General features: G+C 42.8%; 1 protein-coding gene across 1 annotated transcript in view; it reads right to left on the reverse strand.

Annotated features, from left to right (window-relative positions):
- LOC143284676 (uncharacterized) overlaps nt 1-14,649 on the reverse strand; it is a 124,543-nt gene that overhangs the window by 71,999 nt on the left and 37,895 nt on the right. The window contains exon 3 of the mRNA XM_076591595.1: nt 3,933-5,012. Within this exon, the coding sequence (XP_076447710.1) occupies nt 3,933-5,012 (1,080 nt within the window). The remainder of the gene's footprint in view (nt 1-3,932; nt 5,013-14,649) is intronic.

The raw sequence follows: 14,649 nt of genomic DNA on the forward strand, positions 1-14,649 counted from the left end.
AGCTGTGTGGTGTGTGTGTGTGTGTGTGTGTGTGTGTGTGCGCACGCGCTGATAGCTGCAACAAAAACCACCACCACCACCACCAGCTTAGGTTTATGATTATGAATTTGTATACAAACAGGGCTGTGTGTATTATGTCATCTATGCAGCTGCAGAAGGTGCTTTGAACAGTAAAAAAAAAAAATGGATATTCTGCTCACAATATTGTGGGGGGTGGGGGGGGGATGAGGGGGTGGGAGGAAGGAAAACAAAAAATGGTAGATAAATAAATGAATGAATAAATGAATAAACAAATTAATAGAGAAATAAACAAATGGCCCTGCAGCTGAAACGCTTATAAAACATAATGAATTGTTATAATGTCGGTGTCCGTTCACGACAAGAGACATGCGTTCATTGTGTGGGTGACGATTAGGCTTGACACGGAGAGAGAGAGAGAGAGAGGGGGGGGGGGGGGGGGTTGGGAGTGACAGAGAGAGAGAAAGAGAGAGGGGGATGGGGGGTGGGGTTTAGCCAGCCAACCGTTTTGTGGCGTCTACTATTACGGGACAAACAAAACGCTTCTGTGTGTGTGTGTGTGTGTGTGTGTGTGTGTGTGTGTTTGTGTGAGGTACAAATATCGAAAGAGATATTACATACTGATATCCAGATATCCATTTCACACACACACACACACACACACACACACACACACACACACACACAAATGTATACACATATCATGATTATATACATAAAAGAAAAGAGCGAAAGACATATGTGGGTGGGCATAGGTGAGTGCGCGCGTGTATATATAATTATACATGTGTATAGGGGCAGTGGTGGCGGCGGTCGTGTTTGTGAATATGTGTGTACGCAAGTGTTTGCATGCATGCATACATCAGACAACACCTACAGTCAGACACTCAAACAAACAAACAAACAAACAAACACATGCCCAGACAGAAAACAAAAACCAACAAGCAACAGACAGACAAACAAACAAACAAACAAACAAGCAAGCAAATCATCAGCCAGGAAGACAGACAGACAGACAGACAGAGAGACAGAAGGGAAAAACACCAAGCCAAACCCACTTTTCCACCCCGCTCTCTCTCCCTCTCCCTCTCTCTCTGTCTCTCTCTCTGTTCTGGGGGCCAGATCCTGGGCAGTGTTATCGCGAGGGCATCTGCCCCCAACCCCCACCCCCCACCCCACCCCCCCACACACACATACACACACCCCACTCCACCGACCCACCCCCACCCACCTAATCTCCCCCCCACCCCTCATCCCCACCCACCCACCCACACACACACACACCCACCCGACCCCCTATCTGGCCCCCACATCTTTCCCTATCTGGACCCCATCTTTCCCTATCTCTCCCTATCTGTTTTTATCTAGACCTGGAAGTCAGTGGACCCACGCGCCCGAAGCCCCCGCTAGCCTCTCACTGCTCTGCTGTACTGGGTCCGATGCTATCTAGATATCTGTCTGTCTGTCTGTCTGTCTGTCTTTCTGCTGGCCACTACCACCACCACCCCCACCCGCACCCCCCCCCCACCCCACTATAACCACCAACAACCAACAACCCACCCACCCACTCCCCATGTGAGAAAGCCTGCCCTCCGGGTATCCTTTTCTGTTTCTCGAATGTCCGGTTTGCTAAGCAGAACGGTTAGGGAAATAAAATGAAAAAAAAAAGATTTTCTCTATCCCTGGGTTAAGTTGCGTGAGCGATTTTTATTTTTTTTTTTATTATTTTTTTTTTTTAGCGAAGTTTGCAAAGCTTTAATTAAGAATGTTACCCAAGTCAACCGCTAATTGTTTCCCACGACTTTACGACAATTACCCTTCACATAATGCAAATTTAGCGCTGCTGACCCAGCCCTGTATCTTTTGGTAAAAAAAAAAAAAAAAAAGAAAAGAAAGAGTTAATCCCAATTGTGTGTGTGTGTGTGTGTGTGTGTGTGTGTGTGTGTGTGTGTGTGTTCCTTGTGTTTTCGATGTTATTTGTAAAGTCATATTTCATCTTGGGTAACTTTCTTTTTTCATCGCGTGCTCACCACCCCCAGAGTTGTGACAGTCTTGGCTGCCTTAATATTTCTTTCTTCGCTCACCCACCTTCCTTACCACACCCATTGCTAAACTAGTATTTATTCTGACGAGGATATTGCACCCGCTACACCAATGTCACTTAATATATATATATATATATATTCAATGTCATTTTCGTTAGCTATGTTCAGCATTGAAAGAAAAAAAAAAGGTAAGGGGAACGGAAGAAAAAAAAAGTGGCAGGGAGAGCAGGAAAAATAAGTATCGGTTGATTCATGTTTTTTTTTTTTTTAGTCGAAAAAAAAAACCGTCAATGACTCTTGCTAGGGAACCAAAAAGAAAAGGAAAATGACAGAGAGGGCAGAAAAAAGCATCGTTTTTTTGTTTGTTCGATTTTTTTGATTTTTTTTTTTTTTTTTGGTCAGAAAAACCTAGACAAGGACTCTTGCTAGGGAACTCCTAAAAGAAAAAAAAAATTGACGTCGCTGGAACACACACACACACACACACACACACACACACACACACACACCACTTCGCTGCTGGCAAACTGGGAGACAGGAGAGCGAGTTGGGGGGGTTTGGGGGGGGGGTCGTGTGTGTGTGTGTGTGTGTGGGAGGGGGGGAGGGGTTGCGGGGGAGAAATGATTGGTTTCCAAAAGCTCAGACAACCTCGCAGTTGCAGCAGCAATAGCAGCAGCAGAAACAGCAACAGCAACAGCATCAGCATCAACAACAGCAAGCACAGAAATCAGCCTCGATTCAGACTCTCAGGCTCAGACTCAGAACCTTGCTAGCCCCACAGCCAAGTCCCCCCCCCCCCCCCATCGATAATGCTGGAATCTTCCCTCCCGCCCCCCACCCCACCCCTACCTCCCTCCCCCCCTTCCCCTAACCCCCTCCCCCTTTCCCCCTCCCGCCCCCCCTCACCCCCTTTCCCCTCTACTGCGCCAGAATACGAAGAGGAAGCAATTTCATCTTTCACGCCAAGAATCCGTTTTAGCACCGACACTTTTCCCCCCAAACGAGCCACAGGGCGAGAAGGCTGAGACGTCTGCAGGTCAATAGTGGAAGAATGACAGGCACTGGGGGCCGAGGATGACAGACAAAAAGGGAGAGGAAGGGCAATAGAAACTGACCGCAGGCTGATGGCAATCTTGAGCCTATCCTGATCGAAATATGTATGCGCTGCCCCAGCTCGGAAACTTACACGCGCATATATATATATATATATATATATATATATATATATATATATATATATATATATATATATATGTGTGTGTGTGTGTGTGTGTGTGTGTGTGTATACACGTACACACGCTCACGCATACACACACATACACACACACACACACACACACACACACACACACACACACACACACAGAGGATATGAGAGATAAAGAGAGAAAGGGTCTGACAAACCGAAAGAAGCGAAGGTCAGACATAGCAATGATTGTGAGATGGTGGTGATAGTTCAAACACGAAGGAGAAAGAACAAAAAGAGATGGAGAAGCAGTAAAATAAGATGAAAAAACAGGAGGAAGAAGAGGAGGAGGAGGAAGAAGAAGAAGAAGAAGATGATGAGGAGGAGGAGGAGGATGATGATGAACAACAACAACAACAAAACGTCACAAACGAATGAATAAGGTAAACAAAATTATACTTGTAACACTAACAGCAACCACGAAGACACTCTACAAACAAAAACAGACAAAACAAACAAACAAACAATAAGAAAACAAAAAAACAATCAACACTCAGATCCACACACACACACACACACACACACACACACACACAACTTCCTTTTGACCCCCCAAAACCCCCAACCCAACCCAAACAACCAGAAAACCCAACCCCCAAAACACCCCCAAAACCCTAACCCACCTGTACTAGAACGAGCCTTGCTCCGAGGCCGGTTGTTGGCGCCGCCGCCGCTGGACTTCAAGACGGAGGAGGTGGCGGCCGCGTGGTGATGGTGGAACCCCAGGGAGGCAGCCCCGCCGACATAGTCCCCGCCGGTCATGTAGTGGTGCGACGGGTAGGTGGGCACAGGGTGGTGCGCCGTGTGGGATCCGAAGGCGTGCTCGGCCGCGTTCAGCTGGTTGACACGCACCTGCGTCAGGTTGAAGGTATAGTTTATGGACGGCTCCCCGGCACCACCACCGCCGCCACTCTCGGGCAACCCTCCGACGCCGCCGCCGCCGCCGCCGCAGCTGACTCCACCGCCGTGAAGTCCGCCGCCGACTCCGCCACTGCCGGGCAGCGCCAGCGCCGACGTGGCGTTCATCTCGGACTTGGTGATGGGCTTGATGTCGCCGGCTGAGGGAGCGTAGTCTCCGGCAGATCCTGTAGTAGAGACTGAGGCTCCTCCGCCGCCGCCGCCTGTCAAACCACCGGATCCGCCGGCGTTGTTACTGTTATTGCTGTTAAGGTTGTTGTTGGCGTTGGTGTTATTGTTGTTGTTGTTGTGGTTGTTGTTGTTAGAGGCCCCGGCAGCACCGGAGACGTTCTCCGGAGTGCCGTCTTTAGGGGGTGTGGGCGGGAAGGCGAAGGAGGAGGAGGAGGAGATGATGTGGGAGGAGGAGGAGGAGGTGGATGTGGAGGTGGAGGAAGAGGAAGAGGGGTGGACCGCGGACAGCGACAAGGGCGGGACGAGAGGGGTTGTCGGGGAAGGGTGGGAAGAGGGCGACTTGCTGCCGAAGGAGGAGGACGAGGCGGCGGCCATCCACCCGGAGGAGGTGGCCGGGTGGTGATCGGGTAGCGAGGGCGGGGCGGCGGTCGGCGACGGGTGGCCGAGGGACGAAGAGCGGTTGTGGTGGGAAGAGAAGTGAGAAGCGACAGCCGACGGCATCCACCCGGTGTGCGCGTGAGGCACCATGGACTTGCCGGCCGCCGACTCGGCGGCGATCCAGGAGTGCAGCGGTGAGTGGAAGTGGGGCCGGCACATGGGCGAGGCGCTGGAACCTGCGAGAGGAAAATGAATAGGTTGATGATAATGATGATGATGATGATGATGATAATAATAATAATAATAATAATAATAATAATAATATAATAATAATAATCTCTTCGTTCGTGGGCTGCAACTCTCACGTTCACTCGTTATTGTACACGAGGGTCTTTTACGTGTATGACCCCGATTTTACTACGCCATGTAGGCAGCCATACTCCGTTTTCGGGGTTGCGCATGCTGGGAATGTTTCTTGTTTCCATAACCCACCGAACGCTGTCATGGGTTACAGCATCTTTAACGTGCCCGTGTTTGATCTTCTGCTTGCGTATACACACGAAGGGGGTTCAGGCACTAGTAGGTCTGTACATAATTATGTTTACCTGGTCGATTGGAAAAATCGCCAAAATTTACCCACCAGGCACCGTTACCGAGATTCGAACCCTGGACCCTCAGATCGAAAGTCCAATGCTTTTTTACCACTCGGCTATTGCGCCCGTCTAATAATAATAATAATAATTAGAAGAAGAAGAAGAAGAAGAAGAAGACGAAGAAGAATCATATCAATAATAACAAGAACTCCCGCATCTAAGAAGAAGAAGAAGAAGAAATAAATAAATAAATATATGAAACATTGTTGATCATTCTCTACGTTCTTTAAAATCATAATGCGTGAAGCGAATATTGATCTATCATCATCATTTTCTCTTTTCTTCTGCATCATAATCCCCGTCCAAAAAAAAAAAGAAAAGAAAAAAAAAGAGTTGAGCCGTTAAAGTCGGCAACATTTGTTGTTGCTGCTGTTGTTTTTGTTGTTGTTCTTTTTATCGAAACCATCAGCAGGCCAGCTGCGAAAAGTGAGGATAAAATGTGCTACACAGAAGCGCACGCATGACTAAGCCAATAATAGCTTCCAGTTCACTTACCCCTGATTTACATAAGTCAATTGGACATTAGGACGTGATTTTCCAAGGGTCACACTACACTACATAATTGACAAAAAAAGATAGATATATAAAAAAAAAAGCGTTTTCGACCGTACACATTTACCATACAGGACAACTGAGAAGCATTGATTATCAATAGACAAGGAAGTCTTTGTGTTAGCGAAGCGTACTGGTGGCAGATTCGTGTATGTAACATAATACATTATATAAACATTACAAAATGAATATAATTGTTCTTTTGCGTCGCACACAGACATACAAAGGCACAAAAACAAACTCTTCCACAGACACACACAGAGATAATTGTTCTGTGTGTGTGTGTGTGTGTGTGTGTGTGTGTGTGTGTGTGTGTGTGTGTGTGTGTGTGTGTGTGTGTGTGCGTGTGTGTTTTAACCGTTGTAAAACTTGTTAATATAATATTACAGAGCGTATTCTAAGTCGAGAGAGTAACACAACAATCTGTTCCCCCCAAGGCTACACAATAGTTCCATATTCGTTCCACGTAGACATGAAAATAAATGGCGACCCAAGTACACATTCTCATCTAAGCAATATAGCATAAAATGCATACGTACTTCTGAACAGAAAAAAAGGCAAGTAATTGCTAAGTCCCAAAAGAAAGACAGAAAGAAAGAAAGAAAGAAAGAAAATTTTCAAAGCCTGTTGAAGAAGTCTGCATAATAATTTTTCGCACCCCTTTCTTCTTTTACCATTCTAACCCTTCCCCCCCCCCTCCTACACACACACACACACACACACACACACACACACACTGGTACAGAAATCAAGACAAGACAACCGGTACACGTTAACCCTTTCACACCAACACGTGAGTGGTGATGGCGGTGACGGTATAGTAATGGAGGTGGAGGTGGTGGTGGTGGTGGTGGTGGTGTATGGGGACGATGTATAGAGGAGAGGAGAGGGGTGCTGGGGTGGTAGAGCGCAATTATGATAATAATAAAGAGGGACAGGGTATGACTCAGGCCCCCAGGCCTAAAAGGGACACCCCGGACGAGACTCACCCCTTCACCGCCTTTCACCGCCAACATAGTGGGAATGGGAGAAATGGAAAATGAGCTCAATCATGCGAGACAATCTTTGTCTCCCATCGAACGGGTTTTAAAGGTTTGCTTGGTTTCGTTTTGGGCCTCGGGGAAGTCACCTTCTCACTTGAGGAAGGGGGGTGGGGGGGGGAACAAAGCAAAAAAAAAAAAAAAAAAAAAAAAAAGAAAGAATGATAGAAAGAAAGAAAAAAAAACCCGCTATGCATAACTTTCACGAACAGTCAGACAGGACTGAGAGTAAGTGAGCGAATGACTGTGCGAATGAAGAAACGAACGAACGAACAAATAAACGAAGGAATGAATATATTATATTATTTTTTTCTCTCCCTAAAACTCGCCATTCCAAAATTTCAAACATGATAAAATAAAAGTAAACGAACGAATGTATGGATGAATAAAATGAACAGATAGGTGAATGAATGAATAAAATGAATGAACCAATCAATCAGTTAATCAATCAATCAATCAATCAATGATCGGCAGATATGCTTTCTTTGATCAATAATAATGTCAACATTCTATGGAGAGAAAAAAAACAACAAACAACAACAACGCCTGCACTCGCTTGCGCTAATACACACAATCTCTTTACGAAAATCGGCGTAAAGGAAAGCAAGGTACGTTTAATAATCAATATGTCGTTTGGGCGAGTGATGGAACAGTTCTATTAACAAGCGTTTTGTTTATATATATATATATATATATATATATATATACACCGTACTGCAAACGCGATTCCCGAAAACGGAATACAGCTGCCTACAACGTTTGATGGGGCACGAGCGGACATGCATGGGAATGGTCTTATGGAAAAGGGGGTGTGCGTGAGAGTTGTTGGCAGAAAAAAAGATGGTCTGTCAAACAGAAAACAGAACAAAATAAACAAACAACAACAACAACAAAACGTTCATTTTATCTGCTCTCTCTCTCTCTCTCTCTCTCTCTCTCTCTCTCTCTCTCTGTGTGTGTGTGTGTGTGTGTGTGTGTGTGTGTGTGTGTGTGTGTGTGTGTCTGTCTGTCTGTCGCTGTCTCTGTCTCTCTCTCTCTCTTTCTCTCGCATTCCATGTTCAATGTCGTTCGTTCGTTCGCATTCCATTTTGATTCCCCCACCCCACCCAACCACGCACTCTTATGCTATGATCGTACAAAGTTTCATCATCTTTCAACATTCAAACTTTGACCCCCAACTATTTATTCCGGTTTTTTGTTTCTTTTCAAACCAATGTTGAGAAAAGACAAAATGAAATTAAAAAAAAAACACAAAAAAAAACAAAAAAAAACAACCTCTTTTGTCTTTGTCTTCTTTATGATCATGAAATCACGATTAAAAAAAAAAACAAAGAAAAAGAAAGAAAGAAAGAAAGAAAAAAAAAAAGAATGGCGATTTAAACTTGCCACTTATGTCCTCGGCGAACTAGAACTTCTTCACAACCTCACCCATTCATCCTTTTACCTATCCAAACACGATGCGATTAGTTGAACGACCAATAGAAAACGTTAAGAATTCAAACTGTGGTTATCAAGAGAATAAGTCTTGTTTGTGTCAGCTACGAACCAATTGCTTATATGTTGTTGTTTGTTGTTTTTTTGTTTGTTTGTTTTTTTGTTTTTGTGTTTTTGTTTGTTTGTTGTTGTTGCTTTGTTTTGTTTTGTTTTGCTTTTGTTTTGTTTTTGTTTTTTGTTGTTTTTTTTGTGTTTTTTGGTTTTTTTTTTTTGTTTTTTTTTTTTTTTTTTTTTTTTTTTTTTTGGGGGGTGTTGTTTTCTTTTGTTTTCTTTCTTTTTTCCTTTCTAATTTCTATCTTACAAAATGTATTCCTTTCTAATTTCTATCTTACAAAATGTATTCCTTTCTAATTTCTATCTTACAAAATGTATTCTGTAAGTTTCATTTGTCGTGTAACGTTCGCTGCTCTGTCTTTTCTTTGGAATGAAAGAACGAATGAAAAATAAACAAACCAATAAAAAAAATCCAACACACACACACACACACACACACACAAATTAATGAATGAATAAATTAAATAAATGAACACAAAATTTAACTTCTGAAAGTAAAAGACTACAATTTTTTTTTTAACGTGTAGAGGATTAAACAAACAAACAAACAGCTTATTAATAAGACCAACGAGACAAATCAATCAATCAATAAATGAACCAATAACAAGCGAAGAGAAGTAAATAAAAACAAACAAACAAACAGTAAATGAACACGCAGAAAAGCATGATTAGGAAATCAATAAAACAGATACATAATAAGTATAAAAGAGGTGAGAAATTTTTTTTAAAGATGTCGTTCGCGTTCGCTGGTCTGTCTTTTCTTTGTCTTTTCGATAAATGAATGAATGGATAAATAAATAAATGGTTAACAAATATAACAAAATAGATAAATAAATAGATAAACAAACGAAATATCAACACAAGTGAACTGGCTATGATTTCTAAACCATGGTACTCTAAATGAAACGACAGAAAAATGCAAGTGTAATTATATGAAACAAAACACACACAAAAAAAAAAAAAAAAAAAAAAAGCAATAATAAATGAATGAATAAATAAATAACCATGAATACTATATCAAAACTAAACAAACATAAGCACTTTCTTCTCAGTGATCCTCGGACCCCACGAGGAACCTACCGTCATCATTATAAACAAATAATAAACAAACATATCAACTAAATACCAGTTGATGGATGGTTGGGTGCTGTAAGCACGAAGAAAGAGAAGTCGAGAGCTTGGGACAGATGGAATGAAAAGCGAGGTTGGGAAAAACAACGTTGAGGGATTTGGGGAAATGTTGGGGGGGGAGTTTGGGGGGGTCGGGGGGCTGGGGGCGGGGGGCGGCAAGGGGGTTGGGTAGTTAGGGGGAGAAGGAGTGTAGGAGTGGGGGGGGACGAGGGCAGAGGAGGTGTGGGGGGGTGCGGGGGGGGGGGGGGGGGGGCATGATGAAGAGAAAGAGACACAGCCGGTTCATGGGAACAGTGGCCGGTATATAATATATACCAAATTGCCCCAGGCTGGTCGTACCCAAAAATCCTACATAATCATATGAATGCAACTTAGCTTTAATGGCTCACATCTACTTCGACGTTTCGGGCTATGAGGAGGGGGTTGGGGGGTGGGGGTGGGGATTTTACCTAGACGAACTCTCTCGATCACGTTTTTTTGGGGGAAAAAAAAGAAAAAAAAAGAAAAGAAAATCTTATGTGCAAGAGAAATTAGTATGCTGCTTGCTCATCGTCGAAGGATCTCAGCAATACAGGGTCGCCTCGTGTGTGTGTGTGTGTGTGTGTGTGCTTTGAATAATGCATGGTCGGTCGGCTTGAAGGGACTTGGTAATCAATGGATAAACACCTTTACGAATTTTTTTTTTCTTTCTTCTTCTTCTTCTTCTTCTTCTTCTTCTTCTTTAGGGTGTTCGTTGTCGTTTCTTTGTTGTTGTTGTTGTTGTTGTTGTTTTATTTTTATTTTTTTATCCCAGCAAGAGCGTTAACCGATAGTGATCAAAACAGATAAACAAACGAGTAAAGACAAAAAAACAACAACCCCAAATAACTAACGGTCTTAAGATTGATCTAATTTGATGTGTATGCATATCGTGTTTCGTGTATCTCGATTAAAGGCTTCTTTAAACCTGATAAAGATAGAAACAAACAGGTGAGTGAAAATTTAATTAATACCAAATGAACAAACAACAAAATGATTAGATAGATTAATTAATGAGTGAATAAGAAAAAAAGATACACGAAAAAAAAGGGAAAGAAATAGAGAAAGACAAAAAAAAAAAAAGAGAGAATACAGGAAGTGACAACGAAGAAGAAGTAATGTTGATGATGATGATTATGATGATGATGACCAAGAAGTTGAATGATGAACAAAAATTTGAAAAGAAGTCGAAGAACAAGAACAACCAGAACATAAGCAACAAAAGAAGAAGAAGAAGAAGAAAATCGAGACCGCAATAACACTAAAAACACATTAATCAGTTTCAGTTTCAGTTTCAGTAGCTCAAGGAGGCGTCACTGCGTTCGGACAAATCCATATACGCTACACCACATCTGCCAAGCAGATGCCTGACCAGCAGCGTAACCCAACGCGCTTAGTCAGGCCTTGAGAAAAAAAAAAAAAATCAACGATCGCGAACGAATCATAATAACCATCAATAATCATAATCATAATCGTCCCTGACCTGGGCCAATATCAGTCAGACCAAGGGCACAGAACCTCACATCATAATAAATACCGCCACTACGACTTATTACTTGTACTTGCGCTAACCATCACAGACCGCTACTACACACACATATATATACAACAGGGTTAAGTGATGGACTGGACGGTGGTGTGTGTGTGTGTATGTGTGTGTGTGTGTGTGTGTATGTGGGGGGGAGAGGTTGGAAGAGTAGGGATGAAGGTGGGAGGCAGGGTAGGGTAGCACTTTGGGAGATGGAGGGGAGAGGGGGTGGGTGGGTGGGTGGGTGGTTGGGTGAGGGATGCCGCCGACTTAGAGTGCCTGCTATGCCGGAGGGGGGGTTGGGTGGGGGTTGGGGGGGAGTGCGAAGGGGGCGGGGGGGGGGTGGAGGGGGGCTTCGGCTATCATAAATATTTAAGCGAGCAGAGGAATACATCTCCATATGATTGGTGAAGGCGCAACTACAGTAGTGTGCAAGGGTATTGTAGTGGGAAGCCCTGTCTACAATCCTACTCACACTCTTTATCTTTCTTCACGCGCGCTTTTTCTCTATATTATATATATATATATTACTTGCAAGCGGCGATCAATTGATCGTTCAACTGGGGGGGTTCGCTGTTTCCGTGGATTAATATATAACTGTTTAGTATAGTCCGTGATCGTGATCGTGATCGTCTACTATTATACTTAGTCTTGATGTTAGCATGGTTTTGTTGTGTTGTTGTTGTTGGTGGTGGTGGTGTGTGTGTGTGTGTGTGTGTGTGTGTGTGTGTGTGTGTGTGTGTGTGTGTGTGTGCCGACATGGATATGATGAAGAGAGGGAGGAGGAGAAGAAGAAAAGAAAGAGAAGAAGAAGAAGAAGAAGAAGAAGAAGAAGAAGAAGAAGAAGAAGAAGAAGGAGGAGGAGGAGGAGGAGGAGGAGGAGTGAGAAGACAAGGACAGGAGGCAGTAGGGAAGGGAGGGAAGGGGGGGTGGGCCGTGCACGTGAGATGGGAGGGAGGAGGTAGGGAATTCCAGAAGGCGGGGCGTTTAATAATTTCTTCTGGAGTTCACAGGGAAGATGTTCTTTACTTCCCTCCCATCACGTTCCGTTCTGCTTTTCTTTTCTTTCTTTTTTTTTCTTTTCTTTCTTCTTCTTCCCCCTCCTCCCTCCCCCCAGCCCGCCGCCCCCTCAACCCCCCCCCCCCCCCCCCCACCAACAGCTTCTTCAAAGGGGTGTGTCAGTGGAGGAGGGGGAGGGGTAATTGCCCGTAAACGTGTTACACGGTCTATTATATGGCTTGGTCGAGAAGCTACGGTGACAAAAAAAAAAGAAAAAAGAACTACATACAGAATGTGCAAACATATAATAAAGGAAGAATACCTATCTATCTATCTAGCTATCTAGCTATCTATCTACCTATCTATACAGAGAGAGATGGGGTATGGGTGAGATGAGTGAATAATAAAATTAAATCCAAACCTAGATATCTCCTTTTTCAATAAATATGTGGCAGAAATATCAAAAACACTTTTGGTTCAACGTGGGGGTGTAAATCTTAATTAAAACTCTCATAAACGCTATCTATCATACATATGTTTGTACGTGTGTGTACGTGTGTACGTGTGTGTGTGTGTGTGTGTGTGTGTGTGTGTGTGTGTGTGTGTGTGTGTGTGTTCGTGCTTTAGTTTAACGTCTTTTCACTGTAAGTGATAGTAGACGAGGGTAGGAAAGAAAATCGAGGCGAGGTGGCGATGGGGTGGGAAGAAATTACTGTGTACGCATTCGAGTACTTTAAGTGAAAGTGTGTGTGCGTGCGTGTTTGCGCGTGTGTGCGCGTGTGTGCGCGCGTGCGTGCGTGTGTGTGTGTGTGTGTGTGTGTCAGAGAGAGAGGGATGTGTTTGTATGCTCAGAATCGATTGATGACAAAAAAATGTCAAGGGATGGGACGAAACGGAAGGGAGTGAGAACGTTAAAAGTTTAAAACAGAAATACCAAACAGATGATACACCAAGGAAGAAACAATACTTATTACATTATGAACCTCAAGAGCTTTAAACAAGAATAGCGAAAACACAACTCGGCTTCCTCTTTCGTTGACGAAACAATGCTATTACTCATACACTTGTTGTTGTTTTTCTATTTTTGTCGATATTGTCATCGCTTCCTCTTCGTCGTTTTCTCCTTCTTCTTCTTCTTCTTCTTCTTCTTCTTCTTCTTCTCCTCTTTCTCCTTCTCCCAAATCTCCCCCCTCCTTTCCCTCTTCTTAACTCTCTCCATACGAACAGCGAAAGAGACGACGTTAACAACGTTTCACCCCAATTACCATCATCAAAATATTGCAAGACGTAGGCTCTTATACTGAAGAGGTGAATGTTGACAAAGAATACCACAATTCTTACGACGGAAGCTAAAGGTTGGGTCATTCAGACACCCACTGGACATCCGAGGGGTCTGTGTAGAGGAGAAGAGAGGACTGGCCGTACTGAGTGAGTTAATAGTAATTTGTAGTGTTAGTGCTATCGTTTTCTTTTCACATGAAGATTATCTTCTTCCTACTTTTGTCTGTCTTAATCTCCACACAGCTGCACAGAGACAAAGCGATGATATATATTCACACATTTATTTCATCAAACCGAAGCATAAACAATCATTTCAAGAAAACCCTGACACTCATTGTATGTTTAATGAATTGAAACGAAATTTTACAACGCACTTTTTTTTTTTTTTTTTTAATAAGAACAGCCGTGTGTAAATGATTCAACGAGAGACGATCACCCTGACATTTTGACACTTCATTAAAAAGCCCACACATTCAATCACATTTAAAGTCACATTTATTTGTGTGTCAGATGACAATCGACGCTGATGAAGGCATTTATTATAACTGCGTGTCAATGACTGGTGCGAAAGTGCTTTGATTTGTCTCTGCACAAGATTCAGCGCTATATAAAAAGCATTATTATTATTATTATTATTTATTATTATGAACCGAGACGGGGAATTTCGAAAATGAATTTATGATAATGCTATTCGTTCGTTCATTAAAAAAAAAAAAAAAAAAAATTATGAACACATCGCCATGAGTCATAGCAAAATATATTGGCTATATAATATTGCATTGATAGTATATATTCGAGGAATTTCTTTCGATTGAATGGATAACAACGTAGTTTATGATTACCTTTTTAGAATACACACAAATATATTGCAAGTTTCATATGGCATAAGTCCTCAGAGATAATTATACATACTAGATCCAGCCCAGTTCACGGAGCAACGTAGAGTATGACAGATTTATGTGCATTTAGAATCGACATATTAGGTAAGAATTATTCTAAATGTGTCTGTGGAAGACAGATTTTCGAAAAAAAAGAAAGAAAAAAAAAAAGGAAATACATTCACACCACAATGATGAGATGCTGGCGAAACAAATTACTTATGTATGTGTCTTTTTTCTTCTTT

Source organism: Babylonia areolata, chromosome 8 (assembly GCF_041734735.1).
Source record: "Babylonia areolata isolate BAREFJ2019XMU chromosome 8, ASM4173473v1, whole genome shotgun sequence".
Lineage (NCBI taxonomy): Eukaryota > Metazoa > Mollusca > Gastropoda > Neogastropoda > Buccinidae > Babylonia > Babylonia areolata.